Raw genomic sequence first — 19,354 nt, forward strand, 5'->3', positions numbered from 1 at the left:
GTACTCTGTAGTAGTTGCTGGCTGCCTATCGTGGAGGTGTCGATTATTTTTCATGCAGAATGGCAAAGAAATACGATGCAGTGTATAAGGAAGAGTTTCCACGTTTAAGTGAATCGAGGAAGGGACAAACTTACGCATTTTGTAGTGTATGTAGATGTGACTTTTCAGTGGCTCGTGGCGGGAAATGCGACATTCTTAAACATGTGCAAACTAAAAAACACAAGGAGAGTGTCCACTGTGTAGAACGGAACCAGAAACTTAACTTCTCGTGTAAACCACAAAATTTAGATTCTGTGACAAATGCCGAGGCTTTATTTACCTCATTTATTGTAGAGCATAACTCGACTATAAACTGTGCCGACACGCTGGTCCTCTGTTTCGCAAAATGTTTCCCGATTCTGAAATTGCGAAACGATATGGGTGCGCCAGGTACAGGTATTGAATTATTGGAACTTTGTCAGGGATGTGTTGTAATTCACAATAGTACAGTGCTAAAATTCTCCTGATTTTTCACTTTTGAAAGTTGCCATGTCTGCCTACCTGGTGTTGGTTTAGCTGTGTTTGTCCCTTCACATTTACACTTCACAAATGCTCCACTGACAGTTGACGTGGACAGCTTTAGAGGAGTTGCAATGTCCCTGATAGGTATGTCAGGTGACATCCAACAAGTATTCCACATTCAAAGCCACTGAGCTCTCCTACCCCAAATGTTCTGCTGTCAGTGCTTCTGTACCCACAACACAGTACTCTGCACCTCCTCTTGTACTGGCAGGTTCAGCTCTTATGTCATCTAGTGGTCAATTCCACTTTGCATAGTGGTGTCTGGAAACTTTTAATTGTACAGTGTACGTCATTCACTTTTGGTCTGTCCAGCATTTCAGTAGCAATGGAACTGCAGACAGTAGAGCACCGTCCGTTCGCACACTGCACGTTTGCCCTAAACGGTGAGTCTTGCGTGAAGAATATTTTGTCGCCATTCCGGTCACTCGGCTCGTGAGTCCCGATACGATCCTACTATCGGTTACGACTTTCGGAAGCTGCCGGATTCTGACGAAAGATCGAGGACACCTGAAAACATTGTCTTGACCCGTACGTCGACGTGCACACTGCCACGAGCCTGTCACAAAAAAATGTTATGTCGGGATTTAAAATTCTGTGTAAAATGCTGGTCGTCGGGCAGACAAAAGGTAGGGATTTTCAACAAGGAGAAGACGTCGTCGTGTGGGTGCGAGTGATCTTTGAAGATTACTCAAATGCAGTAGTGTTTTGCCAATGAACCCCTACCCCCCAATCCTTTACAGAATCGTACTCCCTCACATAAAACATTGTATCACCTGAACTGTGTCATGCAGTGATATAAATTTTCAGGTACATTCAACGAAATATGTGGACACTCTCTGCAAAATATTTTCCAAATAGTTAGTAGTAAAGCAGTTATAAATTAAGTTGTCGTGCTTGATGCTGAACTTTATTGCACGGACAGTGAAAGTGTAGTAAGCGATAAACTTTTTCCCTCCTTTCGTTATTTTGTTGTTGGGTGGGGGGGACAGGGTGTCAGCAAGAAAAGTTTTGAAATTATGTGTGCAAGTTTGTTGAAACTATTAAGTGCTCTCATTCTAAAATACTGGACGAATATAGTCTGCGTACTCTGCACACATCAAGTTCTGCTGCCTCGAGACATACACACACTTTCCAAGCTTAATGCTTGTCCTATTGGATTAAGACTTTAATGTAAGTTTGAACCTCTTAATGGAGAGATTATGTCAGCATTGTAAATTTGATCAATAATTGCACGAAATATGGCGAATGAAATTTTTGTTTGCTCTGAAAGCCATTAGATATGCAGCCTGAAACTGGCATCCTTGCACTATTTTAGTGGTTTATTAATATATCATATTTTAGATGCACTTTTCCATCAAAAAATTGCCTCCAAAATTTAGGTGCATCTTTTACTTTAATGAGTTGCGGGGTTCCCATCTTGCTAACACTGTCTCCCTCCCACCCTGCCATCACAAACCCAGAACACTGTCTAGCCTGTGATGCACTTTTACAGTGACAGGTGTAATACAATCAACTGTCCAAGTCAAATATATGGCTAATACAGTGCAACCAACTTTAAAATAGTCACGTTTACACGTAATGTTGTATGAGGAATATATGTAGAGTGTTAAAAAAATACTCATCTCGCAAAGTTGGAACACTGTCTGAGGTCGATGAGAGGTCCAGGATGTAATTCGAAATGCAGAATGAATCACCATTTTTTTGTATTGTGTAGTTATATATTGACTCATCACTTAATAGAACATCAAAATTTCACATAAACTGCTGATGACTGAAATATTTCCATTTCAAACAAATCTGCCACACATTATCGAAATTAACTGATGACTCTTTACCAACTTATGAACAACAACTGTAACTGACTGACTTGGCATCACACCGGCTCATATACAGACAAATAACAATTAGTGAATTCACATACACTATAGTATTATGTAACACTTTTATAAAATTATTGGTGAATCCTGCACTGCTTTGCAGTTGCTAAACATGCATGGGAATTGGATATACACGCTAAACTCCTTCCTCCTATCTCTGTCCATCCCCCCCACCCCCCCCCCCCCCTCCCCCAATGACCATTTCCATCCCTCACCTCTTCACCTCTCCGTTCTCTTAGTCCTGTCTCCTACCTCAAGCATTATTTATTGTTATTGCTAATGAGAACTCTTCATCGGTCATTGAAGTAGCTTAAAATGATTGGGTAAATTGGATGGTATCATTGATATATGGTCTATAAGAGAGACTTCTCCAGCTACTGAATCTGTGAGGACAGTAGCTTCGATGACAGTATTTCACACTGGTTTAATCTTCCAATGGGTAGAATTACAAAGTTTTGGACGATTCAGATTCTGTAGTAGTATTCTAATAATAAGCCAATATGAAACTTCCTGGCAGATTAAAACTGTGTGCTGGACCGAGACTCGAACTCGGGACCTTTGCCTTTCGCGGGCAAGTGCTCATTCTGGAAACATCCCCCAGGCTGTGGCTAAGCAATGTCTCCGCAATATCCTTTCTTTCAGGACTGCTAGTTGTGCAAGGTTTGCAGGAGAGCTTCTGTTAAGTTTGGAAGGTAGGAGCCGAGATACTGGCGGAATTAAAGCTGTGAGGACGAGGCGTGAGTCGTGCTTTGGTAGCTCAGTCGGTAGAGCACTTGCCCGCGAAAGGCAAAGGTCCCGAGTTCGAGTCTCGGTCCGGCACACAGTTTCAATCTGCCAGTAAGTTTCATATCAGTGCACAGTCCGCTGCAGAGTGAAAATCTCATTCTATAAGCCAATATGTCGTAAATGCACCGTTTCTGTTTCCTGTAAAACTGACAGCAATGAAGAAAACAAAACGGCACATTGTTGTGTATATAATTTTTGTTTGAAATTATATATAAAGAGAAAGAATATATGTGTGAGAAACAATTTGTTCAATACTTCACATGCCTTGCTATCGAGCTCGACACTTGAGTGTGAGAAAGAAAACGAAACCACATATTTTTATGGCACGGCATTTTCTTTCTTGCAGTTAGTTTGAACAGAAAACCTATAGATTGTCTTTTTAAAAAAATGTAAAGCCCACATCCATCGAAATGTTCATTAGGGTATCGTGTAATAATATGAAGTTAACTGGTCGAGAACGTTTTGATACTTTCGGTAACAGCGTTAAATAATGACTTGTCTTTAAGCAGTAGTATAGATAATGAGAAAATGACTGTTTACAATATCTGATGTGTAACAAACATATTCTACATAAAAAAGTAAAACATCTGAAACTGAGATTCCTATTAGATAGAAAACTCTTGTGCTTGTGTAGATTACCTATTTGAGTTGCTTACAGTTTCCAGTGCTCAAATGGTGAAGTCCACTTGTACTAAGAAATGTCTTTAAAAATCATGTTAAAAGTTGTCATTTTTCTAAATGTACACATTTTTATTGATTTATTTCAACATTTTAAAATAGTTTGCACATTCCACATATCTTATACAAAAATTGCATTCCATGAATTTGTTTCTGTCATCCCGGATTTGAAAGTATTGAACTGACCGAAGAGAGATATGTGTAAGTGAAATTTCAGTATGTACAGAATTATAACTGTGCATAAGAAATGACACGATGAAATTTGTCTTCTCCAGGTCACTAAATTACTTCAAATGATGTTAAGTAATGATTAATATATGTGACAGAAAGAAATATAACAGTAAACATACATCAGCATACTAACAATTACAATGGAACATAAACATCACTGCATGCTTTTAGAACACAGTCCTGTACGAATTTAGTCTCAGCTGATCCATTAACCAGCTGTGCTGATAGGCTAGTTATATTTCACAAGACACTGAAGAATGTACCATCTCTCTATCGGCCTGAGAAATCTCCAAAAACCAAACTGTTTCACTTACTTTCAGTGCGGCAGATGCCGTTGGCGGCGAACTTGCAGCGTTCGCTTCGGTGACGTGGCACCTGTCACCTTCCATTACAGAGCGGCCTCCCTCGGACTGGTCTTCCGTACCTGCCGTCCGTACAGCCCTCGGCCTGTCGGAGCTCGTAGGGCAGCACGGCGTCTTGCTGCACCTGTCGGCTGCCGGGTTGAGGGAGCGAGACGTGGCGGACGTGCTGGCGGCCACCTGTGGAGAGGGGGGCGTGCGCGCTCTCTTTCTGGTGCGTGGAGGTAAGCAAACTGTGCACCTTTTCAGATTTTACTATGATTGTTGGTGGTACATCTGCATCTCTACTCTTGTCAGCTGCCTGTGGTGTGGTGTTTGGCAGAGATATTACCTGTACAATTATTTTACTTCCCTTTTTTTTTGGGGGGGGGGGGGGACATACATTGAAAGAAACAATATGTTGGTTAACTCATGTAGGATCATTACCACTGTTGTCAATTTTCTACTGTGCAAGCAGGTCCTTTGCATGTCAATTTCTGGTGATCCAGCTCTCACTTCTTAATGTTGCTGCCATCCAGCACATCAAGGCAGGCCTTTCCGAGACCATTAGCCCTGAGTGCAATCAGATATTAGCTGGTAAGGCCTCCCCTCTCCCTCCCCAGCATTAGCACTTAACTAAGCTTTAGAATGTAATAGGTTTTTCTTTGATGACTTTTATTTTTAAAATGATGAAACTAGTACAGTATTTGGAAAAAGTATGTAATCATTGGTGACTTATGTTATCAGTATTACAGTCTTATTAAACAGTAAAGTAATGATATTCCTCTTAGAAAATATTGTTTTATTCCTCAGGCGGTATTGGGAACAACTGGTCTAGATCAGGACCGGCTGCAGTCACAGCGGTGTTTCTCTGGTGCTTATGGTTTGGCAGTGCATCAGTTTAGACACTGGAATGTTTTTTGCATAACCGACAAGAGCTCAGAAAAGAGGCAATGAATTTCTAGCGCCGAAATTGAAGCAGTTCTCCTCTTCACTGTTGTCACAAACAGTTGGGTGTGTTTGCCAAATGTGTCATGAATTGTGAGGTCATTGTTAGGCTTGAATATGACAGATTGTTTGTTGATGAACCAACTACACTATGGCAGAAGAAATGTAAATATTACAAGAAGATAACAGGAGAGGCTGAAGGGGGCTGTATCCATCACAGGACAAATGTAGCAAAAAGGAAAGAAAGTAACACAGAAATGTAAGAAAAAAAGAAACATTTATAAAAAAGACACACAAGGAAAGATCCTCACGAATGACACGGAAGTAACATATTGATGGGAGAGTACTTCATAGAAGTACTAAAACTGTCGTGATCTTAATAGAGTATTTTCCATGTGGTGTACTAGGCACTGTAGACAACAAAGAAGTGATATTCAGTGAAGAAGAAATACCACAAATAATCAAAAATCTAAAAAACAATATGGCTTTCATCAGAGATAAAACTGCAGGAGATCTAATAAAGAATGGAGGACTGAGATTGTTTAAAATAATTCCAAAACTGTTAAAGAATGTTAGAGAATATGAGATATTGCCTGATGACTGGAAAATGACCATAATCTGCCATGTACTAAGAAATAACACCCCGATATATGATAATTATAGAGTGATTACACTCTTTAATGTAAGCTACAAAATTCTATCTCAGTGTCTACTGAATTATCCCAGTTGCAGAAGGAATTATAGGGGATGCTGAATGTGGTTTCAGAAGGAACATATCAGCTTTTTACATTCAGACAGATAACAGGGAAAGTTTGGGAACATTACACTGAATTCACACAGTTTTTGTTAATTTCAGAAAAGCATACGACAGCATACATAGGGGCACAATCACCAGTGTTTCGAAAGAATTTCAATTCACCCAAAAGTTAATACATCTAACAAGATCTGTTAAGAGGAAACCTATTGCGGAGTAAAGACCACTAGGGCAATGTCAGAACATTTTGAAGTCAAAACTTCTTTTGGGTAAGGAGACGTATTATCTCCAATACTCTTTAATTTAATATGAGTAAAGATAGACAGAAAACACCATAAATCAAACTCAGCTGGAATAAGACTGGGTAATAATGTAATAAATCATATGTGGATGGTGTTTTTCTAATAAATTATAGCAAAGATGACTTGCAGCTGATGACAAGTCCTTACAGACATGTTGCAAGGAAAGCAGGGTTACATACACTACTGGCCATTAAAACTGCTACACCACGAAGATGACTTGCTACAGACGCAAAATTTAACCGACAGGAAGAAGATGCTATGATATGCAAATGATTAGCTTTTCAGAGCATTCACACAAGGTTGGCGCCGGTGGCGACACCTAAAACGTGCTGACATGAGGAAAGTTTCCAACCGATTTCTCATACACAAACAGCAGTTGACCGGCGTTGCCTGGTGAAACATTGTTGTGATGCCTCGTGTAAGGAGGAGAAATGCGTACCATCACGTTTCCGACTTTGATAAAGGTCGGATTGTAGCCTATCGCGACATTGCTGCTCGCGTCGGTTGAGATCCAATGACTGTTAGCAGAATATGGAATCGGTGGGTTCAGGAGGGTGCTACGGAATGCCGTGCTGGATCCCGACAGCCTCGTATCACTAGCAGTCGAGATGACAGGCATCTTATCCGCACGGCTGTAACGGATCGTGCAGCCACGTCTCGATTCCAGAGTCAACACATGGGAACGTTTACAAGACAACAACCATCTGCACGAACAGTTTGCTGACGTTTGCAGCAGCACGGACTATAGGCTTGGAGACTGTGGCTGTGGTTACCCTTGATGCTGCATCACAGACAAGAGCACCTGCGGTGGTGTACTCGACGACGAACCTGGGTGCACGAATGGCAAAACGTCATTTTTGCGAATGAATCCAGGTTCTGTTTACAGCATCATGACGGTCGCATCCGTGTTTGGCGACATCGCGGTGAACCCACATTGGAAGCTTGTATTCGTCATCGCCATACTGGCGTATCACCCGGCGTGATGGCATGGGGTGCCATTGGTTACACGTCCCGGTCACCTGTTGTTCGCATTGACGGCACTTTGAACAGTGGACTTTACATTCCAGATGTGTTACGACCCGTGGCTCTACCCTTCTTTCGATCCCTGAGAAAGCCTACATTTCAGCAGGATAATGCACGGCCGCATGATGCAGGTCCTGTACGGGCCTTTCTGGATACAGAAAATGTTCGACTGCTGCCCTGGCCAGCACATTCTCCAGATCTCTCCCCAACTGAAAAAGTCTGGTCAATTGTGGCCGAACAACTGGCTCGTCACAATACGCCAGTCACTACTCTTGATGAACTGTGGTATCGTGTTGAAGCTGCATGGGCAGCTGTACCTGTACATGCCATCCGAGCTCCGTTTGACTCAATGCCCTGGGTATCAGGGCCGTTATTACGGCCAGAGGTGGTTGTTCTGGGTACTGATTTCTCAGGATCTGTGCACCCAAATTGCGTGTAAATGTAATCACGTGTCAGTTCTAGTATAATATATGTGTCCAATGAATACCCGTTTATCATCTGCATTTCTTCTTGGTGTAGCAATTTTAATGGCCAGTAGTGTATTAATAAAGAGAAAACTGAGTGTGTCATCACGAGCAAGGTACCCACTGACAGTTGATGAAGTTATATTTAAACATTTAGGAAGCATTTGTAGCAAGCAGAATAGAACAGAAATTTAGATTAAGGCAAGAATTGCACCAACGAATAGAGGATATTTTGGTTGATGGGACACGGTGTGCAGCAGTGGTTTAATCAGATTATACCAGAGCGTAAGCTTCCCAGTAGCTCTGTACGAGTCTGAAACATTTACATTAAGGAAAACAGATAGTCAAAAACTGCTAGTCTTCGAAAGAGAGGTAGGGAGGAAAGTAGCTGTCTCTCTCCCCCCCCCATGTCACAGGAATGGAGGATGTTAAGAAACCACGAACTGGCAAATCTATACTCATGAGGTGATAGTGGCCAAATGATGAAGAGAAGAAGACTGCTGTGGGCAGAGCACCTAATCACGTAATTAGCATGTAAGACAAAATACTACTGCTAGTAGCATTCTCAGCATCCGTGGAGGGCGGAAGGGATCGAGCAAGACCACTGGCGAGATGACATCGGCAGGGATATGGAGGCAATGGGCCCGAGGAAAGCTGAATGGACCACGAAACTCGGGAACAGAAATGACTCGTGGAGGGATGTAGAGAGTGTGTACGGTCTCCCAGGCTAAAGTGACAATTAAGAAAAAGACTAACAGTGCTCTTAAATAATATTCAGATTGTTATTAAATTATGACAGGCAATTTAATGCTGACACGTTTTCAGTACCTGTGTACGAATTGTGCTTTGCCAAATAAATAACTTTTGACATCAGAATGAGATCTCCACTCTGCAGCAGAGTGTGCGCCGATATGAAACTTCCTGGCAGATTAAAACTGTGTGCCGGACCGAGACTCGAACTCGGGAATTTGGCCTTCCGCGGGCAAGTGTTCTATCAACTGAGCTACCCAAGCACGACTCGTGCCCCGTCCTCACAGCTTTACTTCCACCAGTATCTCGTCTCCTACCTTCAAAACTTAACAGAAGCTCTCCTGCGAACCTTGCAGATCTAGCACTCCTGAAAGAAAGGATATTGTGGAGACATGGCTTAGCCACAGCCTGGGGGATGTTTCCAGAATGAGATTTTCACTCTGCAGCGGACTGTGCGCTGATATGAAACTTCCTGGCAGATTAAAACTGTGTGCCGGACCGAGACTCGAGCTCGGGACCTTTGCCTTTCGTGGGTAAGTGCTCTACCAACTGAGCTACCCAAGCACGACTCACGCCCTGTCCTCACAGCTTCAATTCACAAGTCTCGGTCCGGCACACAGTTTTAATCTGCCAGGAAGTTTCAACTTCTGATGTGATAAAGCATTAGGGGCTGATACCAGAAATGTAGACATATTAGCAACAGCAAGACTATTCTGTAGTCAATTAATTTGCATAATGATAGTGAGTGCGTATTATATAATTGTCATATATAAAAACAAAGATGAGGTGACTTACCGAACGAAAGCGCTGGCAGGTCGATAGACACACAAACAAACACAAACATACACACAAAATTCAAGCTTTCACAACAAACTGTTGCCTCATCAGGAAAGAGGGAAGGAGAGGGGAAGACGAAAGGAAGTGGGTTTTAAGGGAGAGGGTAAGGAGTCATTCCAATCCCGGGAGCGGAAAGACTTACCTTAGGGGGAAAAAAGGACAGGTATACACTCGCACACACGCACATATCCATCCACACATACAGACACAAGCAGACATATTTAAGGACCAGATTGTCAGATATTAGATAGGAAGCAAATTAACACTTGAACAATGATAAGCAGATGAACATGAACAAATGGGAGAATGAACAAACCGCCCTGCAGATAATACTAAAGGAGCAAATGGCATCTGGAAACAAACTTCCTTATACAGTGTGGAGAACACTAAATAGGCTGAGGGCTGGTGTACCCAGATGCAAAACTAATCTGTGCAAGTGGGGACTGCTGACTAACGATGACGACGTTCTTTGCGGATGCGGAGAGGTACGAGACGAGGCACATCTGCTCATGTGCCGACTACTGCCGGAGCCCTGCAGTTTTAGCGACCTGCTACAAGCCAACGACAAAGCCGTAGCGGTGGCTAACTATTGGAAAAATAAAATTTAATCTGGACACGGAAAAGTAAAGTAAGTAAAGCAGATGAACAAATGAGATTAATTGGTATACACAAGTGCAAGTACTATATGCGACATTGGTATCGTATACCCTGGTAGAAAGTTTGTTGTAATCCAGAGTTGGGTTTGTATCACTCAGTAATGTACATATTGCCCCCCTGTGCCAGGTTACAAGTTCTGGCATACTCTTCGTATCAGGTGTGTGAAATCCTTCACAAATAATTTTTATGCTGCTGAAATGGGATGGTTCAGAATGTCTCCAGCCTCACTGAAGTGACCACTATGAAGCCTGGACTTCACTTCACCAGTGAACTTGTTATTGTGAATAATTGAGTCCCACATGGCTTGACATCGATAAGATCTTAATGAAGAATTGTTCTAAAGTGTCGAGGAAGCTTTTTGAAGGATAACTTCTGAGGCACTCTGCAAAATGTCGAGGAGGATGGGAAAGAGCAGATGACTGTGTAAGGTACACACGTCCATTACATCTTTGAGCTATTCAGGTTAAAAACTGAAAAAAACTGGTGGTATATAGGATATCCAAAAGTTCACACTAATCTAACAAATAGGGTAATTATAGGAATGGTTGGGGAATTGCTGGCTGACTATATGGTAACTTCTTACTACTTCAATAAACCATTGTATATAACCATATGAAGTAGGGAGTAGTGGAAGAAAGAACCATGATACCTGTTGATTGTTGCAGAGAAGAAAACGGCAGCAGCCACTTTTAATAATGCTGTTTATTCACGTAAATAGTACCATTAGCTGATTTGAACTGACCAGTTCATCGTCAGACAGCTGTTCGTGTTAAAATATAAATTTGTTGAAGAATGAAATTTTCACTCTGCAGTGGAGTGTGTGCTGATATGAAACTTCCTGGCAGATTAAAACTGTGTGTCGGACCGAGACTCGAACTCGGGACCTTTGCCTTTTGCAGGCAAGTGCTCTACCAGCTGAGCTACCCAAGCACAACTCACGGCCCGCCCTCACAGCTTTAATTCTGCCAGTACCTCATCTCATACCTTCCAAACTTCACAGAAGCTATCCTGCACACTTTGCAGAACCGGCACTCCTGGAAGAAAGGATATTGTGGAGACATGGCTTAGCCACAGCCTAGGGAATGTTTCCAGAATGAAACTTTCCCTCTGCAGCAGAGTGTGTGCTGGTATGAAACTTCCTGGCAGATTAAAACTGTGTGCCAGACCGAGACTCGAACTTGGGACCTTTGCCTTTCATGGATTGTGGCTGTGGCTAAGCCATGTCTCTGCAATATCCTTTCTTCCAGGAGTGCTGGTTCTGCAAGGTGTGCAGGAGAGCTTCTGCGAAGTTTGGAGGGTAGGAGAAGAGGTACTGGCAAAATTTAAGCTGTGAGGGCGGCTCGTGAGTCATGCTTGGGTAGCTCAGTTGGTAAAGCACTTGCCTGCGAAAGGCAAAGGTCCCGAGTTCGAGTCTCGGTCCGGCACACAGTTTTAATCTGCCAGGAAGTTTTATAAATTTGTCGTTGGTTCACATTAAAGTACAAAGTTGTTGTTGTTTACACTAGTTTTACACTTTTTATTTCCCTCCGTGGTGAAAATTCCTTGGGACGGTGGTGCATTGAATTTGAAATATGATGTAGTAAGTGGGCAATTTGACTGTAATTGTACCTAATACCAAATTGAAAACGATGTAAAGAAATCATTAAAGTGTAATTGTAAATATTTTTTTATACAATGTTTGTATGCTGTTATACAATGTACTGCAGACATGCATGCATGTGGGAATGTAGATAGTGTGGCATATGAAAGGTTGGGGCAGTCCGGGGAGTACACACAGAGAGTTAAAGTGGTTAAGGTGGCTGCTTCCGATAAGCAGGGAAATCTGGGATCCAGTCCCAGGCACAGATTTTTGTGTCACTGATAAGTAGTACAGCTGACATCAAACTGAATTCACAATTTGTGAATCATTTTGGAAACTATTTTACTTTTAGGTTACTTATGTCTAATTAAGTAGCCTAACACTAAAAGAGCTTCACTTTAATGATTTGTTTACATTGGTATTAGGTTCAGTTATTGTTAAGCAGGCCATTTCTCACACCACATACAACTACCATCCAAAGGAATTTATGCTGAAAGAGGAAATAAGAAGAGATAACTAAGGTAAATGGCAGCAAGTTTGTATCTTAATGTAAACAGCTGTCCGATGATGATCCTATCAGTCGGAAACCTGTAATGGCATTATTTATGCGAATAAATAGCATTATTAAAAGTGGTAGATTGCTATTTTCTTCCCTGCACAAATTGAGCTATACTTTGTGCACAGCTACAATCTCAAAATGCCAGTCTTCAATAAAATAGCAACAACGATACCCTTCAGGTGCCACAGTCCAGTTTTCTGACGAGTTGACAGTGGACAGAGGTACTGGGGCTGTGGTATATGGGATACAGCCTCAACCGGAGAATGCAATCTCCCTTGGGAAGCTGGCTATCTTATTCCAATAAGACATATTCACTGTCGGAGTACATGTACATGAGGACTCTCATGGATATGATGGACTACTTAGCAGAATACTGAAGTACTGTGCTGCACATTCTACCGTATCTTCCTTCGTCATCGCCATTGTCGTTGTTGCCATGAGGCACCGTTATACCAAGTGGAAAGGTGCGTTGATATTAGAGCATGAGATATGGTAACCTTAAGTCATTGACAACACACAACGGTCATGGTAGCACCTGATTCCAGAATAGCTGCAGTAGCTAGGATCTACGAACTACCCCCTCTTGACCAGTCCTCAAAACTTAACGCATAAAGAGATCCCTTCGAAGCAAATTGTCATAAAGATCATCTATAAAGGCTTCGTACAATGATAAGAAATATTACAGTCTATGGAATAATAACAGATACAACCAAACTGTCTTGTTTCTTCTGTTTTATTTAACGTAACTTTGTTCACAATTTTATTTCACATTCACCACTCATTCACACCCTGATGTGAAGTATAAGCGAGTGCCTGAAACCTAACTCCCAAGTTCCATCGAAACCCTTTGATGAACAGTTTTGGTTGCTCGACACCAACAGTCAATGATAATGATACAGTATTTTGTTATTGACTCCTCTAGTTTAGCCACTGCCCTCCACGAATGTTTGTTAGGTGTAAGACAATTACACACTTTTCTCTCAGATCTGATATTATTAAGAGTTCGCGTAAAAGTTAACATTTTTCTCCATTTCATAAATTGGAGCCCGCTCTCTGCGATATAATAAAAAAAACGGTCTCAATACCGCGTCTCTTGTGAGATGCGTATAGATTTATCCCGGAATTGGCCGCCCTGTAGGTGTAAATTTAATGACCACACTTTGCTGTCCACGATTTCGTGTAACTAATTGTCCTTTTGTTTCTCTGATAGTATACCGTAGTTATTTAAAACTTGCCCCTATATTTTTTCACAACACACAATTAGCACTTCTTTACTTGTTTATTTCTAAGAGTAAATAAAAAAATGACGCCGTATCATCAGCTTTGTCAATATAAAGCAAAACACCTCAGTGTGCCCAATTTTACCTCTTCTTATAAGATCAGCTGCCTTACTCATTAATTTACTACATATTATTTCCAATAACGCTAAACAGGTATCGCCGTTATATTTTAATTGTATTCAAAAGTATGTTATTATTATTATGACCAACGAAATCGTAACAATCGCGCGGCGTGCATTTTTAGCAATAGCTTTACACTCACCCGGCCTTTATTCGTGCAATATTATATTTAAATATACAGATAGGATGGAAAGATCGATCTCTGTACTGTAACCAATAGAGGCAAATACGCTATTCAAGTTCCGTTACATCTATCTTGACTTGTATTGTTACAACATGTTAGCCCTTTACTTACCCATATTTGTAATTTTTCCTTTAAGAATGGTCAGTTTCCCCTCAGTAGTAAATCTGCTTTGTAAAAAGGGCGAAAGGGACAATCTAGACAATTTTAGACCTATTTCTATTGCCATCAGGATGTCCAAAAGTTATTGAAAAGGCTATGTATGTAAGGACGATTAATTGTTTTATTTCATGTAATTTGCCATCAAATGTACAGTTCAGTTTTAGAAGTGGTTTAACAACTGAAAATGCTAATTCTCTTTTCTCTGTAAGATACCGGATGGATTAAACAGGAGGTTTCTAACACTAGGCATCTTTTTTTATTTAACTAAAACATTTGATTGTGTTGATCACAAAATATTGCTCCAGAAGTTGGACCATTATGAAATATGGGGAGGAGCTCACAACTGGTTCACCTCTTACTTTAATAACAGGCTGTAAAAGGCCATTGACCACACTGTTGAGAATGGCTATGATGTGGGGTTAAGTGTGAGTTGGCAATGGGAGGGGGGGGGGGGGGGGCAGAGATCAGTGGTGGGGCCGCTCCTGTTCCTTATTTATATAAATGATATGCCTTCTAGTATTTCAGGTGATCTAAAATATTTCCGTTTGCTGCTGACACTAGCTAGGTAGTAAAGAACATTGTGTGCAACTTCGACACTGTTTCAAATAGTGCAGTTCAAGAAATAATTTCATAGCTTGTAAAACATAAACTGATGCTAAATCACAGTAAGACTCAGTTTTTACAGTTTCTAACACACAATTCAATGAAACCTGACATATGACCAGTGAAACTGAACAGTTCAAATTTATAGGTGTTCAGATAGATAGGAAACTGCCGTGGAAAGCCCAAGTTCAGGATCTTGTTCAAAGACTTAATGCTGCCATTTTTACTATTTGTATGGTACCTGAAATAATTGATAGTTTCACACAGAAAGTGGTCTACTATGCTTATTTTCCATTGCGTATGACATATGGTATTATATTTTGGGGTTGCTCTTCCCACGATCAAAGGATATTTTTGGCTCACAAATGGGCAGTTCGGGAAGTAAGTGGTGTAAGTTCACGAACCTCTTGTCGGCCCCTGTCATTAATCTGGGTATTCTGGCATCGGCCTCTCAATATTTGTATTCTTTACTGTCATTTCTTGTTAACAATATCAGCTTATTTCCAGGATTAACAGCTTTCACTCAGTTAGTACTCGGCAGAAATCCAACCTGCATTTGGATCGGTTTTCCTTCACTGTTGTGCAGGAAGGTGTGCAGTATACTGCTGCATCCATTTTCAGTAAGCTATCACAAGAATTAAAAAATGTTAGCAGTAATCCACGCACTTTCAAATCAAAACTGAAGAGTTTCCTCTCGGGTCACTGCTTCTATTCTGTCGAGGAGTTCCTCGAAAAATCGAGCTGATTCTAGTGTTGTATTGTCGATTATGTTTGCGTAAACTTGTGGATCTCTTTTTTGGGTTCGTAGACTTTTGTTTTGTCTATTATTAATTTTATGTCATAATTTCATGTACTGACACATTCTGTGACCTCGGAGATTCGCTCTGCAATTTGGTCCTACGGAACTAGGCGTGTAAAATAAAAAATAAATAAAATAAAATCTGTGTAGGTCTTTCGAGGATTGTAGCATCTAAACTTCGAGCAGCTTCGAAATCTCCACCGGCCCCCTGTGATGAGATTGGAGATTGTTGCAGAATGCCTCGAAACCCTCGTGTAGCTCTAGGGGAAAGCAACAGGGTAAACCTACTGTGGGTCCCCAGTCACTCGGGAACTAGTACCGCCGAACCACCTGATAGGCTGGCCGGGGCGAGGCAACAAATCCTGTTGGACTGGACCCTGTCCTAATCGCCATTTGGACGATGGTAAAAAGTAAACTACGTACCTGGATTAGGATGTAGAACATTGAACTAAAGGCAAAAAACGAAACTGTACTAAGGTAATGATGCCAAAACAATGTTTAAAGAGAAGTTCTGTGAACAGGAGGCTTATTAAACTCGGGGTAGGTCTAATGACTGGTCATGGGAACTTAAGTAAGCAGCTGCACACAATGGAAATAGAGAAGAAGCCCCTAAATGCAAACTGTGTGGCACATCAGATGGAACCACACCACATTTTATGTTCCATTGGAAAGCACTCAAGGCCAAAAGACACAAAATATTTGGGTCATTAATTTCTGAAGAAATTGTGGTTAATGGAGACATTGTAAAGGGGCTCTTACTGCTGTTCACAGGTGCTAGTAGCTTTTGCAAATGACATGGGAGACACCACAGAATGTGGATGGCAGGGGGTTAGGACTGCTGTTGTTTCTTCTCCTCGGTTGAATCAAATCGAGGCATGACGGTGCACAGATAGATCTGCTGGATCGTAGTTTATATACGTAAGAACTTTGTTATACAACGTACTGGTTTGACCTAGGGGTATGAGAACTTCTTGGACACACTGTACGTCCTATTTGGTGTGTTATCCTTCTTTTTAGTAACTCAGTAACAGTCTGGTTCTCTCCTCTCCTCAGTACTTGCTCATCTTACTTCCTACACTTCCAAAGTATTCTTCTCATCCTTCACCACTTGCACACCCCAAAAGCCTTCAGGCTTGTCTTATCTTCCTTCCTCATTGTCCACTTTTCTGCACCATACAGGGGGACACCATACAAAACACTTTATCATCTTTCCCTCAGACCTTCATCCATATTGGTGCAGAAAAATCTCCTTTTCTTACAAAATACCTCTTTCGCTGTTGCTATACTAGTTTTAAGTGCTGTTCTGTTTCTCATTCCACTCACATATGGAGTGCAGGAAGAATGAGTGCATAAATGCCTCCGTGCATACTGTAATTGTAATTAGTCTGATTTTGTCTTTGCGATGTGTGCAGGAGCAATATGCATGGGAATCTGGTATATTCCTTTATTCGTCACTTAAAGTTGGATCTTGAAATTCTGTAAATATGCTTGACAGGATACTTTGCATCTGTCTTCAAATGTTTGCTAGTTATGTTTTTAAAGCATATCTGTGATGTGATCATTTTGAGCCAAAAAAGCCTGTAACCATTAATGCTGCCATTTTAAATACATCCAGTATCCGCCATTAGCCCTATATTGTACAGTTCCCACAGATTTGAGAGGTATTCGAGGAGGGGTCACACAAGTGTTTTGTAAGTAATCTCCTTTGTAGACTAATTGGATTTCCTTCATATTCTGCCACCTGCTTTAGCCATGACTTAGCCTATATCTGTACAATGGTTCCACTTCATATCCTACAGAGTGTTACTCACACACACATGACTGTAGTATCAGGCATCTGAGGCCAGATATTTGTGCAAGTTGACTGATTCCAACTGTACCTCATTGATACTGAAGAGTGAAAGAAACTGATACTCCTTCCCAATACCATATAGAGACCCTGTGAGTACGCAGAAGTGGCGCAACGTGACATGGCATAGACTCGATTAATGTCTGAAGTAGTGCTGGAGGGAATTGACACGATGAGTCCTGCAGTGCATTCCATAAATCCAAAGAGTGCAAGGGGGTGGAGATCTCTTCTGAAATGCACATTGCAAGGCATCCCAAATATGCTCAGTAATGTTCACTTCTGGGGAGTTTGGTGGCAAGTGTGGTGGTCCTGGAACTACATTGTAGCAATTCTGGATGTGTGGGGTGTCGCATTGTGCTGCTGGAATTGCCTGAGCCAGTAACAATTGCATGAATGGATGCAGGTGATCAGACAGGATGCTTATGTATGTGTCACCTGTCAGTCATATCTAGACATACCAGGGGTCCCATATCACTCCAACAGCACACCCCCACACCATTACAGAGCCTCCACCAGCTTGAACAATCCTGTGCTGACAAGCAGGGTCCATGGATTCATGAGACTGTCTCCATATCCATACACATCCATCTGCTCAATACAATTTGAAATGAGATTCGTCCGACCAGGCAACATGTTTCCAGTCATCAGCACTCCAATGTCGGTGTTGACAGGCCTAGGTGAGGCGTAAAGCTTTGTGTTGTGCAGTCATCGAGGTTACACAAGTGGGCCTTCAGCTCCGAAAGCCCATATGGATGATGTTTCGTTGAATGGTTCATACGCTGGCAGTTGTTGGTGGCCCAGCATTGAAATATGCAGCAATTTGCACAAGGGTTGCACTTCTGTCATGTTGAACTATTCTCTTCAGTCGTTGTTGGCCCCGTTCTTGCAGAATCTTTTTCCGACTACAGTGATGTCGGAGATTTGATGTTTTACCAGATTCCTGATATTCACGTTATACTCATGAAATGGTAGTACAGGAAAATCCCCGCTTCTTCGTTACTTCGGAGATGCTGTGTCCCATTGCCTGCGCGCCAACTATAACACCACGTTCAAACTCATTTAAATCTGGATAACCTGGCATTGTAGCAGCAGTAAGAGATTTAACAGCTGCACCAGACACTTGTTGTCTTATATAAGCATTTCCAAATGCAGCGCCATATTCTGCCTGTTTACATATCTCTGTATTTGAATACACATGCCTATGCCAGTTTCTTTTGTGCTTCAGTGTAGGATGCTATGTGTACTTCCTATTGCTTTCTATTCTGCTGAGCACATGTTCTAATGTTCCTAGATGAAACATAGTCTTTACCCTATCATTTTCTCCTAGTGCAATTATTTTGTTTTCTTTATATTCTTTGTAGTTTTTTCCTTTAGCTCCACTGACTTCCATTATTTCTTGCACATCCTGTTCATCTGTTGCTAGGAGGGAAAGTCATTGACAAATCTCAAACATTTTCCTCTTCCACAGCTTTTCCTAATGCAATCCAGAGTTGCTACTTTGTCCTCCTACTCTTAATGCTTTTTTTATTTATGTAGTTGTAAGCTTATTGCAAACCACGTTGTCAAAAGTCTTTTGCAGGTGTACAAAGCAAATACATAAGTCTCTTCCCTCTTCAATAAATCTCTCCCCCCTCCAAAATTTGCAAAAGTCCAGTTGCATTTCTTATCCCTAAATTAACAGAGGCATAGAGAAAGTGAATATAGCTAGTAAAAAATTGCTGTATGCATGGAGAGAGAAAAAACCCTTGAGAAATGAAGTTAAATGATTAGCATGTTACCATATTTTTCATGGAGACAGTGTACTGCAATTGTTGATCTGACCCGTGCCACTTCACAATTCAGGAACATGCAGCTATCAAAGTAGAAACCAAACTGGTTCTCATCTCCATTATCTTTTCGAGTCATTTGTTTATGACACTTAATATAACTTCTGCTGCATTTGAAATGAAATTAATTTTCCTCTGCTCACTGTGTCACTCTGTTCCCTGCTTCTTTGATATTGGAATTGTTATGGTT

General features: G+C 41.3%; 1 protein-coding gene across 2 annotated transcripts in view; it reads left to right on the forward strand.

Annotated features, from left to right (window-relative positions):
- Positions 1-19,354, forward strand: part of LOC124553740 (methylenetetrahydrofolate reductase) — a 108,900-nt gene that overhangs the window by 18,221 nt on the left and 71,325 nt on the right. For both annotated transcript variants that reach the window (XM_047127676.1, XM_047127675.1), the window contains one exon: positions 4,454-4,716. In XM_047127676.1, the coding sequence (XP_046983632.1) occupies positions 4,454-4,716 (263 nt within the window). The remainder of the gene's footprint in view (positions 1-4,453; positions 4,717-19,354) is intronic.

This window comes from Schistocerca americana, chromosome 11, assembly GCF_021461395.2.
Source record: "Schistocerca americana isolate TAMUIC-IGC-003095 chromosome 11, iqSchAmer2.1, whole genome shotgun sequence".
Lineage (NCBI taxonomy): Eukaryota > Metazoa > Arthropoda > Insecta > Orthoptera > Acrididae > Schistocerca > Schistocerca americana.